The sequence below is a fragment of the Hypomesus nipponensis genome, chromosome 22, assembly GCF_054491055.1.
Source record: "Hypomesus nipponensis isolate SF chromosome 22, ASM5449105v1, whole genome shotgun sequence".
NCBI lineage: Eukaryota > Metazoa > Chordata > Actinopteri > Osmeriformes > Osmeridae > Hypomesus > Hypomesus nipponensis.
In genome coordinates this window covers 15,219,058-15,238,401 of record NC_140382.1, presented here as the reverse complement: position 1 = coordinate 15,238,401, position 19,344 = coordinate 15,219,058, and the positions used below count along the sequence as shown (strand labels likewise).

Here is a 19,344-nt window from a genome sequence, read left to right as displayed (position 1 = left end):
TACCCATGTGTGTCCGTGTGTGTCATTGAAATAGAGGGCTGCTGTTGCCTGGCTACAGGCAGGGGTTGCTCCATCGCCCCCGTGTGCCACATGATGAGACCAAACCAGTCAATGAACACGCATACGCACGTATCCACTTACACAGACACGCTGTGGTTCACTAGGATTTACAGCGACCAGCCATGAAAGTAGTGAGAGGAGGAGAGGCGAGGCGAGGGGAGGAGAAGAAAGTGGTGATGAGGTGAGGAGAGGAGGACAGCAGGAGAGGGGAGGTGAGGAGAGGAGAGGTGAGGAGAAGAAAGTGGAGATGAGGTGAGGAGGAGAGCAGGAGAGGGGAGTGGAGGGGAGGGGAGATAGCTGTTTGTTCAGGGTGGAGAAGTAGCAAAGTACAAAGGCTGGAGAGAGGGAGAGATTGAGAGAGGGTCAGGGAAGGAGAGCTAGAAAGTCACATGTCGGATCACCCCTTCCACCCCTAATACTGCTGTATATGGGATCGTTGTTGACAGCTCTTGGTGTTGGTAATAGTCGGGTTTGTGAATATTCAAACAAGACTAACGTTGGTTTCCTTTCTATGTGCATGCATGCTTGTGTGTGTGTGTGTTTGTGTGTGTGTTTGGGTGTGTGTGCAGGATAACATGTCCCAGGTCAAGCAGGTGGGTCTGCTAGCTGCAGGCTGCCAGCCCTGGAACAAAGATGTGTGTGCTGCCAGTGGAGACCGCTTTGCCTACTGTGCCACCCTGGCCATCTACATATACCAGGTGTGTGTGTCTCTGTGTTTATCTGTGTTTCCATGTGTTCCATAACTAACCCCCCCCCCCCCCCACAATCTTCCAGTTGGACCACAGGTATAACGAGTTCAAGCTGCGCTCCATCATGTCGGAGCATAAGAAGACCATCACGGCCATCTCCTGGTGTCCTCACAACGCCGAGGTGTTTGCCAGCGCCAGCGCCGACAACCTCCTCATCGTGTGGAACGTGGCGGAGCAGAAAGCCGTGGCGCGGCTGGACAACACCAAAGGTACCGCCGGTGGGGGGAGGGGGGCTACCCGCACACCTGTATGAGGGCTGGGGGTGTGTGTGTGATGTATGTGTGTGTGTGTGTGTGTGTGTGTGTGTCTGACCTGTGTGTGTGTGTGTGTGTGTCTGACCTGTATGTGTGTATGTGTGTGTGTGTGTGTGTGTCTGACCTGTGTGTGTGTATGTATCTGTGTGTGTGTGACCTGTATTTGTGTGTGTGTCTGACCTGTATTTGTGTGTGTGTTTGTGTGTCTGACCTGTATGTGTGTATGTGTGTGTGTGTGTGTGTCTGACCTGTATCTGTGTATGTGTGTTTGTGTGTCTGACCTGTATGTGTGTATGTGTGTGTGTGTGTGTGTGTCTGACCTGTATCTGTGTATGTGTGTGTGTGTGTGTGTGTCTGACCTGTGTGTGTGTATGTATCTGTGTGTGTGTGACCTGTATTTGTGTGTGTGTCTGACCTGTATTTGTGTGTGTGTTTGTGTGACCTCTGTGGGTGTGTCTCTCAGGCATCCCAGCGTCCGTCAGCTGGTGCTGGAACGCCGGGGAAGGCGTGGCGTTTGTGTCCCACCGCGGGCCGCTTTACATCTGGGTGACCAGCGGGCCGGACGCCGGTGTCACCGTCCACAAGGAGGCGCACAGCTTCCTGTCTGACATTTGTCTGTTCCGCTGGCATCCTGTCAAGAAGGGCAAGGTGGTGTTTGGACACACAGACGGCAGTCTGTCCATCTTTCAACCAGGTAGGTAATGGACCAGGGAGTCAGGTGGCTGAGCGGTTAGGGAATCGGGCTAGTAATCTGAAGGTTGCCAGTTTGATTCCTTTTCTTAGCCGTGCCAAATGACGTTGTGTCCTTGGGCAAGACACTTCACCCTACTTGCCTCTGGGGAATGTCCCTGTACTCACTGTAAGTCGCTTTGGATAAGGATCTGCTAAATGACTAAATGTAATGTAAATGCACAGGTGGGCAGCCAAACAGGAGACAGACAGACAGACGGACAGATGGGAAGGTATACCCTCTATCTAACCCTTACCCCACCTGTGTCCTCTGTCTAGGGACTAAGAACCAAAAGCACGTATTGCGTCCAGAGTCTTTGGAGGGGACGGACGAGGAGGACCCAGTGACGGCGTTGGAGTGGGACCCACTCTCCACAGACTACCTCCTGGTGGCAAATTTGCACAACGGCATCCGATTGGTGGACTCCGAGTCGCTGACATGTATCACCTCCTTCACCTTCCCAAGCGCAGCTGCCTCCGTGCAGTGTCTGGCCTGGGTACCCAGCGCCCCGGGAATGTTCATCACTGGAGGTCTGTGATAGCAGTGTCTGCAGCTCAGTGCTCCATGGACGATTATCTCTTGGTTTAATGGTTAGGGGTCAGAGGTCAGGGGTTGGGAGTAGCATTGGCAGGTAACTGATTGTGTTGGTCCTCCCTTTAGACTCCCAGGTGGGGGTTCTGAGGATATGGAATGTGTCCCGGTCCACTCCTCTGGACAACTTCAAGCTGAAGAAGACCGGCTTCCACGCGCTGCACGTCCTGAACTCCCCTCCTGCTAAGAAATGTAAGAACTGCCTCACACAGGGGTCACACAGGGGTCACACAGGGGTCAGAATGTCAGAAATGTTCATCTATCAAGCATTGCACAGTCAGTCGGTGAACAAGTTTAAGAAAGCTTATTGCCCCTCTAGTAAGAGAGAGTGGTCAGCCCAGGTCACCTTGTTTACGTATGTCTCGTGTTACCCAAAGTTCAAATTTGGGGGTAGGCCTCTCAACTGTGTTACATCTTCAATTTTTCCAACACAGACAGGGGTCACACAGGAGTCAGAGGTTAAGAGTTACAGGTCTAACCGTGATGCCCCCCTCCTCCCTTTCTTTGTATTCCAGCACTGGGCTCCCCCACAAAAAGCCAGCACATGTCATCCACCAGCGAGGCGGTGCCGCCCCCGACCCTGTCCCAGAACCAGGCCTTCTCCCTGCCGCCCGGACACGCAGTCTGCTGCTTCATGGATGGAGGGGTGGGACTCTACAACATGGGGGCCAGGAAGTGGGATTTCCTCAGAGACCTGGTAGGACTGGGGGGGGGGGGGGCGCATGTTAGATATCTCCAACCCTAGAGGGTTTACTTCTTAAATATGATGGTAATATGTATGCATGTATTTATTTAGCAGATGCTTTCATCCAAAGGGAAACGCAGGGAGGGTTTGAACCTCTGCAACTTCTTAATTAGCAGTCAAATGCTCTAGCTCTGCTAGCTGTACCCTTCCACCATTTATTCCCATATATTTCTAATCCTTCTGGGCATCTTAAAATGACCCTTAATGCAAAGACCATAATTCAGGGTCATGTAGAGACCATATTTCTGTGCTGTTTCAGGGTCATGTTGAGACCATATTCGACTGTAAGTTCAAGCCGGACGACCCTAACCTTCTGGCCACGGCTTCGTTTGACGGAACCATCAAGGTTTGGGACATCAACACATTGACTGCTGTCTACACATCGCCTGGCAACGAGGGCGTGGTCTATTCACTGTCCTGGGCCCCTGGTAGGACACACACACATTAACACACACACTCACATTACACTTATTGTAAAGTTGTCAATACCTTTCTCTCTGTTGCGTGTCTGCGTTTGTGCATGCATGTGTGTGTGTGTGTGTGTGTGTGTGCATGTGGTTGTGGGGTGTGTGTGTGTGTGTGTGTGTGCATGTGTGTGTTCCCTGAAGGAGACCTGAACTGTATAGCGGGAGCTACCTCTCGCAACGGAGCGTTCATCTGGGACGTGAAGAAAGGCAAGATGATCACACGCTTCAATGAGGTCAGTTTCCATGGTGATGCTAACACTGGCTACTATGGGATGGGTACACTGGTTACTGTAACAAAGGTAACTGTTGGCCCTTCCCCCCCTCTCTCTCTCTCTCTCTCTCTTTCTTTCTCTTTTTCTCCCTCTCTTCCTACGGTCTGTGCCCCCTTGTCTTCCTCTCCCACTCCTTCACCCCTCCCACCCCCTCACTGCTGTCTCACCCCTCCCTCCCGCCCTCACTGCTGTCTCACCCCTCCCTCCCCCCCCCACCCTCACTGCTGTCTCACCCCTCCCTCCCCCCTTTCCCCTAATTCACAGCATGGAAAGAATGGAATCTTCTGTATCGCATGGAGTCACAAGGACTCAAAGAGGATCGCCACATGCAGTGGAGATGGATTCTGGTCAGTATCCCTCCCCCTCTCTCTCCCCCTCTCTCTCCCCCTCTTTCTCTCCCCCTCTCTCTCCCCCCTCTCTCCCTCTCTCTCCCCCTCTCTCTCCCCCTCTCTCTCCCCTCTCTCTCCCCTCTCTCTACCCCCCTCTCTCTCCCCTCTCTTTCTTTCTCTGCCCTTCTCCCCCTTGTCTCTCTCTTTCCCAGAGTGGTAACCATTTCTGTGTTTGTTCTTAGCATAATTCGGACCATCGATGGAAAGATCCTTCACAAGTACAAACACCCTTCTGCTGTGTTTGGCTGTGACTGGAGCCAGAACAACAAGTAAGGCCTCAAAGTGACCAAACAAACCCTAACATTGACCATAACTAACCCTCCCTCAAATTAACCTTAAGCCTATTTAATCCTAGCCTTAATCAATCTTAACTAACCCTAACCCAAACAAACCCTAATCCTGATTAACTCTAACTTTGACCACCCTTGACTAACTCTGACCTTTACAATTTTCAGTTAACCAAACCCTAACCCTCAGGCTGTCTAACCCTTACCCATGTACTGGATATCTCTCCATCTCTCTTTCCCTCTCCAGGGACATGATAGCGACAGGCTGTGAGGATAAGAATGTGCGTGTGTACTACCTGGCCACCAGCTCTGACCAGCCTCTCAAGGTCTTTAGCGGCCACCTGGCCAAGGTCTTCCACGTCCGCTGGTCTCCCCTGCGAGAGGGCATCCTGTGCTCCGGCTCTGACGACGGGTATGTTTGATTTGAGCCTCATGTAGAGGTGGAGTACTACTATGCTGAAGATGATGGTGATGATGAGGATGATTGATAAGATGAGGACGGTGATTTTGTTGATGGCAATTGACATTGATTAAGGAGATGATTGAGATGATTGAGGTAATGATGACGATAATGATGATGAAGAAGGCGATTGAAACGATGACGACTCAGACGAAGACGTTGGTCCCCAGGACGGTGCGTATCTGGGACTACACGCAGGACGCGTGCATCAACGTGCTGAGCGGCCACACGGCGCCGGTGCGCGGCCTGATGTGGAACACGGAGGTGCCGTACCTGCTGACCTCAGGGTCGTGGGACTACACCATCAGAGTGTGGGACACCCGGGACGGGACCTGCCTGGACACCGTCTACGACCACGGGGCAGACGTGTACGGTACGGAAACTACCCTGACCCCCGACCTCTGACCTTTGACCATATACTACCACCGTGTTCTCTTCCCCTGACCCCTGACCCCTGACCTCTGACCTTTGACCATATACTACCACTGTGTTCTCTTCCCCTGACCCCTGACCCCTGACCTCTGACCTTTGACCATATACTACCACCGTGTTCTCTTCCCCTGACCCCTGACCCCTGACCTCTGACCTTTGACCATATACTACCACCGTGTTCTCTTCCCCTGACCCCTGACCCCTGACCTCTGACCTTTGACCATATACTACCACCGTGTTCTCTTCCCCTGACCCCTGACCCCTGACCTCTGACCTTTGACCATATACTACCACCGTGTTCTCTTCCCCTGACCTCTGACACTGTACCTCTCATCCTGTACAAGCACAATGTGGTCTACCCTCGACCCCTGACCCCTTCACCCCTGACCTTGTACCCGTGCAGGCCTGACATGCCATCCCAGCAGGCCCTTCACCATGGCGTCCTGCTCCAGAGACTCCACAGTCCGGCTGTGGTCGCTGACGCCCCTGATTGCCCCGCTTCTGGTCAACATCCTCACTGACCGCCCCTGGGACGATATTATCGGCAACACTGGTGAGTCAGCTCACTGGTGGAGTGTGTGTGTGTCTATCTAGTGTGTGTGTATGTGTGTTTGTGGGCGTGTGTGTCTCTAACCCAGCGATTCCCAACCCGTGGGCCACGGCCCACTATGGTCCATTACGGTAATGCAGGTGGGCCGCCTAACCAATGAAAACTAAAATAGGGAAAATAAATATCAAAATATGTATATATACTGTTGGTAAATTATTATATCTTGCTAATTTTAAAATTATATTTTGTCTTTAATTCACCATGACTGAAACGCCAATAGTAATGCTTATAACGTTGACATTTGACTGACATTTCCGCTTGCGTATTCCCACTTCAATTCACTATGCACTCATTCCTTCCTTTGTCTTCTTTCAAATACATTTTGCTGTGAAAGCAAACAGTTTGGCTTCCATGGTGTTGTTAAACATGTGTGATAATAAGCGTGAATGAACTTGTATGTGTTCCCAGACAGAGCCATGGTACCAGGAGCGCCCCCCCTGCTGTGTGGGAAGGTGTGCAGAGACATCAAGCAGGACCTGGACAAGCTGACCAGCGAGGTGGCGTCCAGGAAGCTTCGCTGCTTCTCCGAGTGCTTCTCAGTAAGACGACAAGCCGTGGTGGCAGCCGCACCTCACTGCACACACCCTGCACTGCTGCCAGCCAGGAGGATACACCTCACTGCACACACCCTGTACTGCAGCCAGCCAGGAGGATACACCTCACTGCACACACCCTGCACTGCTGCCAGCCAGGAGGATACACCTCACTGCACACACCCTGCACTGCTGCCAGCCAGGAGGATACACCTCACTGCACACACCCTGTACTGCAGCCAGCCAGGAGGATACACCTCACTGCACACACCCTGCACTGCTGCCAGCCAGGAGGATACACCTCACTGCACACACCCTGCACTGCTGCCAGCCAGGAGGATACACCTCACTGCACACACCCTGCACTGCAGCCAGCCAGGAGGATACACCTCACTGCACACACCCTGCACTGCTGCCAGCCAGGAGGATACACCTCACTGCACACACCCTGCACTGCAGCCAGCCAGGAGGATACACCTCACTGCACACACCCTGCACTGCAGCCAGCCAGGAGGATACACCTCAATGCACACACCCTGCACTGCAGCCAGCCAGGAGGATATTCATCATGTTTACGTAACAGCTTTTGTCCAACCTGGACCTTTTAATCTGCAGTCAAATTAGTATAGTTATAGTTATACAATGAGGGTGAAAATGTAGAAATATAGTATACTTAATCTTTACATATATTTCACATTTTATTCATGAGAATCTATAGCTGGAGTTATGAAGTTCCAGTACAGTTGGGGTTATGGCTTGTAGGCCTCTCACAACTGTGTGTGTTGCACCTCCAGCCTCCAGGGGGCAGTCACAACCTGTGGGACCTGGTGGCGGTGATCATGGGGCAGGACGACAGCCTACTGCCTCAGAGCTATGGCAAGAGCATCATGCACATGAAACACCTGGTCCGCTTCAAGACTGTGAGTCCTCTCCACCAATCACTGACTCTCCTGCACAGTCCCCACCAATCAACGACACTCTCACGCTAGGCCTCCACCAATCACCGAACGGTGTGTGTTTGTGTATCCCCCAGTCCGAGGCTCAGGAGCTGACCATAGTGAAGATGTCTAAGTTTGGAGGAGGCATTGGAGCCCCCAGCAAGGAGGAGCGTCTGAGGAGCGCAGCAGAGATCCACCTGAGACTGGGCCAGACCCAGAGATACTGTGAGCTCATGGTGGAGCTGGGAGAGGTGCGTCTGTTTGTGTACGCGCTGTACGTGTCTGCCTGTGTGTGTGTGTGTGTGTCTGTGTGTTTGTTTTTGTCCTCGTCCTGTATGTAGCTGTGTGTGTAGGTCTTTGTCTGTAATTATCTGTGTGAGCGTGTTTGTATGTGTTTAGCAGTCTGTGTGTGTGTGTTTAACCGTTTAGTTAAAGCTGCCTTTAATTGCCTTTTGACACAAACAGCTGGCTATGGCAGTAACTCTCCTCCCTCCTCCTTACGTTCTCACATCTGTCCTCCCTCTTCTCTCCTCCACCTCTTTTTGTCTCTCCAGTGGGACAAGGCCTTATCTGTGGCTCCGGGAGTATCTATGAAATACTGGAAGAAGCTCATGCAAAGGTACCTTCTAGAACCTCTCAGAACCATCTAGAACCAAGTCTTCTCCCGTGTTATAGGACCCTTTAGACGAACTTTTAGCTCAGCAGGTTAAGCCAGTCCTGTCTGTGCGGTAGGAGAGCTGACCAGTTGATGGAAGAGGAGAACCATGATGTCATTCCGTACTGCATCGCCACGGGTGACGTTAAGAAGCTAGTGACCTTCTTCACCTCCAGAGGTCAGCTGAAGGAGGCGCTGCTGGTGACCCAGGTAACGCACCCATCCTGTCGCTGTTCATGTCGTTCAAGATGTTGATGACGTAACGGATGTAGATAATGATGTTGATATTGATGGATGTTGTCATTGATTATGTCGTTATTGTGTGGTAATGGTATTGATGTTGCTGATGATGTTGTTGTTGTTGTTGACATGTATAAGGGAGCGTGTGAAGGCAACATCCACGTGCCACACACTTCCTCTATCAATCACACCGTTACCCCGGAGACAGATGACCTGGAAGCCTACCATGGGTATGTTTCTTTGCACTCTCCTGGGCAGCTGGCTTTGGAGGAGCGGTGTCACATAAGTTCTGTCAGAGTTAGGGTGTTTGGGGTAGTGTGGGACTGTGTTTTATTTGTATCTGTGTTTGGCGGCTCAGAGGGTGTGTTTGATTTGTCTCTCTGTACCAGGCTGCTACACAAGGTGTGTAAGGAGCTGGCTGAGTGGTATTTCCAAGATGGCCAGGCCGTTCTGGCAGCCTGCTGCCACCTGGCTGTGGACAACATCGAGGTGAGCACAAGACTGAGACACGCGTGTGTGTGCATGTGAATGTGTGTATGAATGTGCATGTATGTGTCTGCAGCTAGCCATGACCATCGGATCAAAGAAATGTTGTGTGTGTGTGTGTGTGCACTGGTGTGTGTGTGTGTGTGTGGATTTGTATGCGTATCTGTGTGTGTGTTCCACAGCTAGCCATGGCAAATCTGATCAGAGGGAATGAGTTGGAACTGGCTGTGTGTGTTGGGGCGGTCCTCGGAGAACCAGCCAATCAGGCCACGCACTACGTCCTTGAGCTATTGGCCAGAAAATACATGACCATGCCCACCTGGTAAGTATTGACCACACCCACCTTCAACACTCCCGTCTGGCTTAGCTTCATCATCTTCATCTTCATCAGTACTTTCACAGTTGTCTCTGTCTCTTGTAGCTTCCCCTCAGTAGGAAACAGGTAAACTCATGTCATGCACTCCAAAAGCTGGACCACAAATCACTATTGACTGTCTTGATCTGTGTCAGCCTGTATCAACACTGATCATATCTATGAACTGGTATCTTTCAGTACTGATCCGAATGGATCTATCGCTACCTGTCTCAGTATTTGGATCAGTATTGATGTGTTGTCTTTCTGCAGGGATCTCGCCGCTGACCTACTCCACATGATCCCAGATAACCAGCTCCTATTGGCCAAGCTGTGTGCCTTCTACCCTGGCAGCACAGCCGACATCAACCAGCTTCACAAGAGAGTAACTACCCCATCACCCTAACTACCCCATCGCCCTAACTACCCCATCGCCCTAACTACCCCATCGCCCTAACTACCCCATCATCTTAACTACCCCATCACCCTAACTACCCCATCACCCTAACTACCCCATCATCTGAACTTCCCCATCACCCTAACTACCCCATCACCCTAACTACCCCATCACCCTAACTACCCCATCATCTGAACTACCCCCTCACCCTAACTACCCCATCACCCTAACTACCCCATCACCCTAACTACCCCATCATCTGAACTACCCCCTCACCCTAACCCTAGCACCCTGGTGTTGTTCCAGTGTGGCCTGCCCCCTGTGGAGGAGAGTGAGAGTCTGGCAGAAGCAGCTCTCTCTGAGGGAGACGTCTTCAACGCTGTCAGACTCCACCTGCTCAGTGCCACACCAGAGAACGCACTGTCAATAGGCATAGCACACGTCAAGGGTAGGCCTGAGCGTGCGTGTGTGGCCTTTACATGCATGTGTGTGTGTGTTTTTCACATTGAAGTGTGCGTGCGTGTTTCACATACAAGTGTGTTTGCTTCACAAGTGAGTGTGTGTGTCACCTTGGAACTGCTGTTCATCGCTGTAATCCCATGTCCCGCCTCTACAGAGCAGCTGAGTGGTTCTGATTGGACGGTAGAGTCTGTCCATCCCATCCTGGATCTGCTGAGCTACATTAGGACAGACCGCCTCATTCTGGCTAAGTGTACTGAGTAGGTTAGACCTCTGACCCTTAACATAAACCCATAATTTCAACAATTCAACAATTCAAAAAGTAACCTGTGTGTGTGTGTGTGTGTGTTTCAGACAGCGTAGTGAGCTATTGATTCTGTGTGGTTATGTTGGGGCATTGCTGGCCATCAGGAGACAGTACTGCAGCATCGTACCAGCTCTGTATGAATATACCAGGTACTGACCCCTGACTTCAGCTCTGTATGAATACACCATTAAAACTATAGGCATTCTATTTCTGTAACCGCACAACTGGATATTGGTCAAACTGCTAATGTATTCATTTGGCAGATACTTTCCTCCAAAGCTACAAACAGGGGGAATATGAATATATGACCTCTTGATCTGCAGTAAAATACTCTAACTTTAACAGGACTAAGACACCCTATTTCCTCTCTTCCTCCCCCTCTCCCTCCTCTCCATCTCTTCCTCCCCCTCTCCCTCCTCTCCATCTCTTCCTCCCCCTCTCCCTCCTCTCCATCTCTTCCTCCCCCTCTCCTGCCTCCCCATCTCCTCCCACAGCCAGCTGATGAAGAGGAGGGAGGTGTGTGTTCCTCTGCAGATCAAGCAGCTGTCAGTCGAGCTGGAGGCCTGGACAGCCTGCACACACACCCTCAACATGTCAGTGACACACACACACACCCTCAACATGTCAGTGACACACACACACACACACACACCCTCAACATGTCAGTGACACACACACACACACACCCTCAACATGTCAGTGACACACACACACACACACACCCTCAACATGTCAGTGACACACACACACACACACCCTCAACATGTCAGTGACACACACACACACACACACCCTCAACATGTCAGTGACACACACACACACACACCCTCAACATGTCAGTGACACACACACACACACACCCTCAACATGTCAGTGACACACACACACACACACACCCTCAACATGTCAGTGACACACACACACACACACCCTCAACATGTCAGTGACACACACACACATCACATACATAGCCTCAGTTATGTGTCATGCCACCAATACATTTACATTTAGTCATTTAGCAGACGCTCTTATCCAAAGTGACTTACAGTGAGTACAGGGACATTCTCCCCCTGGCAAATAGTGTGAAGTGCCTTGCCCAAGGACACAACGTCATTTTGCATGGCCGGGAATCAAACCGGCAACCTTGTAATTAATTGCCCGATTCCCTAACTGCTCAGCCATCTGACCCCCAATAACACGTGTTGTGTTTTTGCATATGTGTATGTACCTATATGTGTGTGTGTGTGTGTGTGTGTGTGTGTGAAATGATCTGTGTGTGAATGTGTGTATCTGTGTTGTGTTGTGTATCTGTGTTGTGTGTGTGTGTGTGGCCAGACCTCCAGATGAGGCCCCCAGCACCCCCCCGTCGGAGGCCCAGAGGGTGGAGTTCTCTCAGCTGCAGAGCCGTATCCAGGGGGCGGGGCTCCTGTGGCTGGAGGGGCCGGACTACGTGACGGGGTCCAACCTCCCCAGCCACTCGGACGTCCAGGTCTCCTGTTTCACTGGCAACAGGATACAGGTAAACCTGTCAATCAAACGGAAACAGGATACAGTCAGTCATAGAGCCAATCACAAAGCTCAAACAACCTGTGATTGTGTGTGTGTGTGTGTGTGTTCTCAGGGTCCAGTGTTTTTCCTGGAGGACGGGAAGTCATCCATCTCTCTGAACGATGCTCTGATGTGGGCCAAGGTGAACCCCTTCTCTCCACTCGGAACAGGAGTACGCATCAACCCCTTCTAGACCCCGCCCACCCGCTACTGACACATCTGATTGGTCATCCTCCGTGGGCAAAGTTCACATGACAAGCATGGAGTGCACTTGCTCCTGTCCTCTATCTGAGAGGATGAAGGGATGAGCACCACAGAGAAGAGAGGGAGGAGAGATAATGAGAGAGGGATCATTGTGATCAACAAACCCAGTTGTCTTATTGCTTTCCTGAGACGGTTCTGCCGTCTGGCCAATCACTCACCAGTGTTAAATCTTGTAGAATGTTACAGCTTCTACAATGTAATATCTTCTAGAACATATCAGCTTTCTGGCCTCTTCTGAGCCTTTTCTAGAACACAGCTTTGTTACTTCTTCAAGATGTTATCACCTTTAAGAGTAGCACGCTAAAGTAAGGCTTAAGGTTAAGGCTGGTGTTTCTATAGAGCAAAGACAGGCAGGCAGACAATGGATAGAGAGGAGGGGAGAGGAGAAGAGAGGGTTGGAGAAGAGAGAAGAGAGGGGAGAGGAAAAGATAGGAGAGGAGAAGATGGGGGAGAGGAGGTAAATGTACACTACTAGTGACGCACAAGAAGAACATGTATTTCTTTAACAGTAACTTAGTTTCTTCAACAGCAATTTAGTCGATTCAACTGTTTCTGAACATTCATTACGTTCAGATAAACTCTTTTCTTTAAGCTAATCCATAGAACAATGCTCTAGAATATGGAGGGTACTCCATAAAGATCTGTGTTCTAGCACATGTAAGCTTTTCTATAAAGACCAGTGGATATTCAGATGACAGCATAAGTTCAGCTAAGTGTGAGTTATTTACAGATCATTTACTGTTTAAAAAGTGTTGTGCCTTAACAAAGTAACAATCAATCATATACTTGTCAATGCAACAATCATTTTAACCATTCTACATAAAGTTGATAGAGACTACTTCATAATGTTGATAGACTACTGTACTTCATAATGTTAATGTACAGAATCCACTGTACTGTATAATGTTGATATAGGGACTTAACTGTACTGCACAATATTGATATACTCTTACTATACTCCATAATGTTGTTTTAATATAAAGACTCTAATATGCTTCATCATGTTAATATAGATTGCTATACTACATCATGTTGACCTGTAGAGACTTTACTACACTTCATCATGTTGATATAGAGATGTATCAATCCTGTCATACATCAGTGTATACAGTCTCGAATGTAATTGTCTAAGTTTGGCAGTGTATTTAGGAAGGTATTTGTATTTATTTATGATACACATTGATGTGTACAGTTCACATGAAGCAACCATAAGCTCACCACAAACTCTAAGCGTAAAGACTATTGAGACAGGAGGCTGATTATAAACACTGATTAAAGAGGAAGAAAAGATTGCTGTCCACCTCTGATTTGATCTGTCTATCTGATCTCTCATTTAATTATTCCGACATCAACCTCACCATCCCTGACCTGACGAACCTACCGGGCATACTACTAGTCCTAACCCAACACTGAGAGAAAAAACTCCTTCACAAAGAAACCGGATTAGATTTAGTTTAATTTTTGGCAAAATAAAAATACTGTACATTTGGGAGTCAACAGTCCACATTTCACTGTTCAGCATGATGAGTTATATAAATAATAGTTAAACATAGCATCATTCATAGAATATGACCATAAGACAATATTCTATCTTTTACAATGTGTTTGTGAGACAGAGCTGCCGGGTGTGTTCTAGTGTGTGTGCGTGTGTGTGTGTGTGTGTGTGTGTGTGTGTGTGTGTGTGTGTAAAAGACAGACAGAGATAAGATTAAAGAAGAGGATCAGTCGGAGTAGTAAATGCACTTATTTTGTTACAATAACAAACAAATATGGAGAGAAGTGTGTTAAGGTGTGTATGACGTGTGTTGATGTATGTGTGTGTGTCGTAAAGTCCGCAGAGCTTTCAACCACCATGGACAGCGACACCAGCCGCCTCACGGATGGGTCGTGGGTTGGAGTCTTCAGACAATTTCCCACAGCACGCTCCTGTGGACGGGCGACACGGCTGCTCCCCATCAGGTAACCCAATCAGGTATCACCATCAGGTAACGCAATCAGGTATCACCATCAGGTGACGCAATCAGGTCTCCGGGAGACGTGTTAGATATGTGTTTCTTCTTCTTGTTCTTTCGGCACCACATACAGGCCTAAGAGGTCAAGTGGGCGCGGCAAAGCGGGTCCCAGAGGATAGGGCAAAACGGAGCAACGTCCTCTGACTTTGTGTTGATTCGGTTGTGAATGAAACGCACAAACGTGGAACATTTCTGGTCATAGACTCTGACATTGTGTGTGTCTCAACCCTCTGTTGTATGTGCTAGTATGTGTGTGTGTGTTGTGAAGAGGGTGGATATTGTGGGGTGTGTGTGTGTCAGTATTTATACATCTATGTGCTAGTGTGTGTGTGTGTTTGTGTGGTTTATTGGTGCTGTAGGTAGAGCTGCAGCAGATTGGGGAGGGGCAGCTGAGGGATGAGGTTGAGTCTACGGCGTCCTAGCTGTTCTCTGATGCTGAGGCGACACAGCTGGCGCAAGGACCTAGGGGCCGCTGGAGGCAAGAGAGTTCTCGTCAGTTACAGTTGTGCTAAGCCAGCTAGCTTTAAACTGCAGTACCCTGATGCTTAGCAAACTACCTTCAAATGTCCATCATGCTAAGATAGCTAGCTATCGTTAAACTGCAGTAGCGTCATGCTAAATATACTACCTTCAAACTGCAGTAACGCTGCCTCTGCCAGTCCACTAGGGGGCGCTGTCTCCAACGGTCGTTTCTGCTCAGTGTTCCTGGCGTTGGCGTTGGCTCCAAACTCCAGCAGCAGGGAAACAAGCTCCTCGCTGTCTCCCTGAGCCGCCACATGGAGGGGCGTGTCCTCGTAACGACCCCTCTGGACGTCTGCACCTGGGGAGACGAACGTCACGGATTCATCAACAACAACAATCAATAATCAGTTATCGGAAACAGCGCACAGTTTGTGCACAGCATATTCTGACAGTGACAGCAGACTATTTTTGAAGATTAGGCCTATAGAGGCACACAAAAGGCAGAGACACAGACGGACAGATAGGCAGACGGCCAGGCAGACAGACAGAGAGACAGACAGACGGACAGACAGACAGACAGCGTACCTGCATCCAGCAGCAGCTTGATACAGACCAGGTGTTTAGAGAGGCTGGCCTGGTACAGCGCGGTGCCCAGGTGAGGGATTACATAATCCACATCTGCCTCCCAACGAACCAACGCCTCCAGACACGCACTCCGCCCTGCAACACGCCAACAACACGCTAGTCACACTCCACCACGCTATGTGCTCCAGACTAGTCCCAGTGGTCCCAGGGTGAGTACCTCTGCTGGACGCCTCGTGGATGGGGGAGGGCTGGCAGGGGGATGCCTGGGCCTGGGCTCCATGCTCCAGGAGCACCTGGGTACAGCTGGCACTGCCAGCCGAGCAGGCGTTGAACAGAGGGGTCACACCATCTATGGTAGTGGCATTCACCTGGACACACACACATATATTAGTGCGTGGGTTGGTGTGTTTGTATGGGTTAAAGTGAGTATGTGTTTGTGTGCATACGTGTGTGTGTGTGTCCTACGTTAGCTCCTGCCTGTAGCAGCGCTCGTGTGCAGGCCACCCGGTCCGACAGACAGGCTTCATGCAGAGGAGTCACGTGGTCTATTGTGATGATGTTGGCGTGGTAACCCTGCCGAGGGAAAACACAGTCATTCCCATCACCTGATTCAGAAGGACACTGCACTGAAGGACACTGACCAGCATGCATAGTAGTACTGTGGGATGGTGACCTGGGAGAGCAGGGCTGTGAGGGTCTTACGCACACACACACACACACACACAGACAGTGTACCTGAGACAGCAGGGTCCTCAGGGCTAGAAGTCGTCCCTGACAGGCTGCCTCGTGCAGGGGTGAGCGGTCTGCCCACGAACCTGTGAGGAGGGGGTGGGGGTAGGACAGGGGAGGGGGTAGGACAGGGGAGGGGGTGGGGGTAGGACAGGGGAGGGGGTGGGGGTAGGACAGGGGAGGGGGTGGGGGTAGGACAGGGGAGGGGGTGGGGGTAGGACAGACACAGAGATACATACTTAGAATACGTAAACAAAAGTTAGTTTTTTTTCCTCTGAGGAGGGGTTTAGTTTAATGACTCTGTGAAGAAGAGAGAGAATCTATTGGATAAATGCAATCTACATACAGATTCAACACAATAGTTGGCTCGGAAGCAAACATGTGCCTTGCTCTACCGGCTATCTCTAGCCTGTCCTACAGCAGCCTGCAGTAACAGTAGCCGCTACACGAGGGGGCTATCGACTACAATCACCGTAGCCTGCCACTCAGCAAGACCACACTGCTCTGCTGTAATCTGTCAGCACCAGCAACCTCTTACATCCTCCAATTACAGTGGAGTATAGTGCAGTGTAGTGTAGCCAGTACTACAATGTAGTACATTGCAGTTATAGGGAGATGGTGGTCATGTAGTAATATGCAGTGTAGTTATAGGGAGAGTCTAGCATAATGCAGAGAGAAGGAGATCTCCCTCAGTAAATCACTGCTCTATTTTTAGCTCCACCAGAACTGCCATCTGCCAAGCCTGGGAGGACAAGAGCAGCGCTCACCATAGGTTCAATCCCTGCTCTCTCACTGCAGAACAACACACACACACACCATACCAGAATACTCTCCACATATACTCACACACGTACACACACACACAAACACACCATACTACACAAAGTACTACACACATACTCACACATGTATAATCCTCCCTGAGACACAACCTGAAATCATAAATAGTGTGTGTGTACTTACCCATATCTCCATCTCCCCAGGGGACATCTAGCCACTGGTATGTATAAGACATGTCCTCTAGCCTGGTCTAGATGCACATTGATTGTAAACAGACCAGCTGAAGCATAGCAGCCATCTTCGGAAGGTCAAATTTGTCTTTCAGTGATGGGTGCGCACAGGCAGTCATCTTAGGAAGGCTGAACTTGTGTCATTGCTTGGTACACACAGGCAGCCATCTTGAGAAGGGCAACAATACTCTCCTTCTCAAGATGGTTTCCAGGTGTTGCTTGTGAGCTCTAAGGAATGTCCAGGCTGTATGCACTGGTGAGGACAGGCTGTGCCGAAGGAATACTATCTTATCCCAGCAAGAGTTAGTAGCTCTGGTAAAGGGTAGTCTAGTACAGAGTTAGTACCTTTAGTACATGGTTAGTACCTCTAGTACAGGGTTAGTACCTCTAATAGAGTTTTTACCTCTAGTGCAGGGTTATTGCTTCAGTACAGCTGGTATCTCTGGTTATCTAGTTTGCTTATGAATATTTTAGGCGTGTTCTCAGCATGTGACTTCTGATTCCAGCCGTATTATGAAAATAATCCTTTGCCAGAGAGAGGGAGGGAGGGATAAAGAGAGGGATGTAGGCAGAGGCATAGACAGATAGCGAAAGAGAAAGTGATGTGGACAGAGCCGATTGATAAGGAGATCGATGTAGAGACAGCGAGAGGGAGAGAAACATAGAGACATAGAGAGGCATGGACCACCGTTGGAAAGAAATATATGTGGAGAAGCAGGGAGAGAGAGAGAGAGAGAGAGAGAGAGAGAGAGAGAGAGAGAGAGAGAGAGAGAGAGAGAGAGAGAGAGCAGCTAATCTTGCATACCATAAATAAGCCCATGTGACACCTTATCATTCTTGTTGATAACGTTATGTAAAACAGTACCATGATGTTCCTGCTCTGCTGCTTCAACATCCAGCAACTCCTCTGGTTCAAACACCAAACTGATCTTTATAATTCTGAACACATGACAGGAATAACCTGTTACAAACTAAACACACCAACCTGTTCTGTACTGAACACCATCCTACTCTGTATTGAACACCATCCTTTATACGCTGTAGTCAGCTGCACCTGCACAAGCCAGAAGAACTAACTTAACTGCGTTACTTACCTTGGCTCGTGAGAATGCCCCATCGAGACTTTTTTTTTACAGTGAAATCTTCTGTGATCTGTAAAGGGCGCTTCCTCGGCGCCTTGACGGACGGACCAGTCTCCGCTCCTGGAACTTCAGGCATGTTTGTTTCCGTTATCCGTTCTTGCTGCAGTAGGGAGCACGAGACTGGACTATTCTGCTCTCTGATTGGCTGTCGGTTTGTTGTTGTTCTTCACCCGTTCGCACGATCACATGCGAGTTCGTGGGGGGTTGGAACTCGCGGGTAACATGGCACTGAGTTATTTATATGCAGGGTTTTATTGCTGGGCTCAGCTCAGCACAGGCTTGTGCCGGGGATAACGGTTAGCGGACTCACTTCCGTGCTCTGTCTCGGTGTTATGTGATCTTTGAAGAGCAGGCATCAGATCTTGGAGCTTATTATGAGACGTACAGGTCCTATTATGGGATACTCAGGTCTTATTATGGGATGTCCAGGTCTTATTATGGGATATTCAGGGTTTCTTATAGGATATTCAGGTCTTATTATGGGATAGCCAGGTCTTACTATGGGATATAAATGTATTACTCTGGGACACTGGCGACCATAGTAATACAAACATTTTGACCATTTTAAGGGGTGCTCAAGTACCCCTAAATTTAATCTTAAAAAAAAAAAATAATAATAATAATAAAAATATAGATTGTTTATTATCATTTGATGCTGGTAGTTCATGAAGAAAGGGACGTCCTTAGTTTTTTCATTCATTCAATATTTTGCAGAATAATACATACATGTATTAACTGTTATCCAGTGAAATAAGGGATTTATATTAGGAAGGGTTTCGCTCTTTTGCAAGGCACTGTATAATGTCACAGTCTCATTGGGGGCTTAAGGTCTGATCCTAGAATCGCCCCTGCTATGGGATATCCAGGTCTTATTATGGGATACTTCAGGTGCGTATTATGTAAGACCCGAGGTCTTCTTATAGGATAGGTCTTAAGGGATATCCAGAAGTTACTACGGGACACATAGCTGTCTTGCGAGGGAATATATAGGTCTTGTGAGGAGAGTGGTAAAGTTGCTGTTACGGGATATCCAGATATCTAGGCATCTCCAGCATCAGTGTCAACAAAACATAATTCACCACAGACGCACGCTGCTCAATATGTGTGTGTACAGTGTGTGGGGGGGATTGCTTTCATAATAGAATACACTCAAGTACTACCTTTAACCGTGATATAAAA

At 49.3% G+C, this 19,344-nt stretch overlaps 2 protein-coding genes across 5 annotated transcripts; one reads left to right on the top strand and one right to left on the bottom strand.

The window, feature by feature from the left end:
* Positions 1–635: 635 nt before the first annotated feature.
* Positions 636–12,154, top strand: wdr17 (WD repeat domain 17). 4 transcript variants are annotated; one of them, XM_084687498.1, is made up of 29 exons: positions 636–758; positions 835–1,018; positions 1,527–1,757; positions 2,072–2,323; positions 2,454–2,576; positions 2,900–3,081; positions 3,389–3,557; positions 3,738–3,829; positions 4,133–4,215; positions 4,440–4,526; positions 4,792–4,956; positions 5,175–5,377; positions 5,840–5,989; positions 6,455–6,585; positions 7,374–7,499; positions 7,613–7,768; positions 8,072–8,136; positions 8,250–8,382; positions 8,551–8,642; positions 8,802–8,901; positions 9,081–9,220; positions 9,320–9,340; positions 9,524–9,635; positions 9,954–10,095; positions 10,264–10,366; positions 10,461–10,562; positions 10,908–11,006; positions 11,749–11,932; positions 12,035–12,154. In XM_084687498.1, exons 1-29 carry the CDS (start codon positions 636–638, stop codon positions 12,152–12,154), a joined length of 3,870 nt encoding a protein of 1,289 aa, XP_084543624.1. The 4 variants fall into 4 exon arrangements, with proteins under 4 accessions (XP_084543624.1, XP_084543625.1, XP_084543627.1 ...); XM_084687499.1 differs by lacking the exon at positions 9,320–9,340; XM_084687501.1 differs by lacking the exon at positions 9,320–9,340 and having other exon boundaries at positions 2,454–2,585; positions 11,770–11,932.
* A 1,509-nt stretch (positions 12,155–13,663) lies between these two features.
* asb5b (ankyrin repeat and SOCS box containing 5b) lies at positions 13,664–18,283 on the bottom strand. The gene is made up of 7 exons (XM_084687945.1): positions 18,118–18,283; positions 16,020–16,099; positions 15,750–15,857; positions 15,502–15,652; positions 15,285–15,419; positions 14,866–15,057; positions 13,664–14,709 (listed from the first exon to the last, which is right to left on the bottom strand). The coding sequence occupies exons 1-7, from the start codon at positions 18,239–18,241 to the stop codon at positions 14,582–14,584; spliced, it is 918 nt and encodes a 305-aa protein (XP_084544071.1). The 5' UTR covers positions 18,242–18,283; the 3' UTR covers positions 13,664–14,581.
* Between the last annotated feature and the right edge of the window lie 1,061 nt (positions 18,284–19,344).

Coding starts and splice junctions, on each gene's coding strand:
- asb5b (XM_084687945.1), bottom strand. CDS start 18,241: ATGCCTGAAGTTCCAGGAGCGGAGACTGGTCCGTCCGTCAAGGCGCCG. Junction 15,653..15,749: donor TGCTACAGGCAGGAGCTAAC/GTAGGACACACA, acceptor GTGTGTGTCCAG/GTGAATGCCACTACCATAGA. Junction 15,420..15,501: donor CCACGAGGCGTCCAGCAGAG/GTACTCACCCTG, acceptor GGCGTGTTGCAG/GGCGGAGTGCGTGTCTGGAG.
- wdr17 (XM_084687498.1), top strand. CDS start 636: ATGTCCCAGGTCAAGCAGGTGGGTCTGCTAGCTGCAGGCTGCCAGCCC. Junction 4,216..4,439: donor TGCAGTGGAGATGGATTCTG/GTCAGTATCCCT, acceptor GTTTGTTCTTAG/CATAATTCGGACCATCGATG. Junction 6,586..7,373: donor GCTTCTCCGAGTGCTTCTCA/GTAAGACGACAA, acceptor TTGCACCTCCAG/CCTCCAGGGGGCAGTCACAA.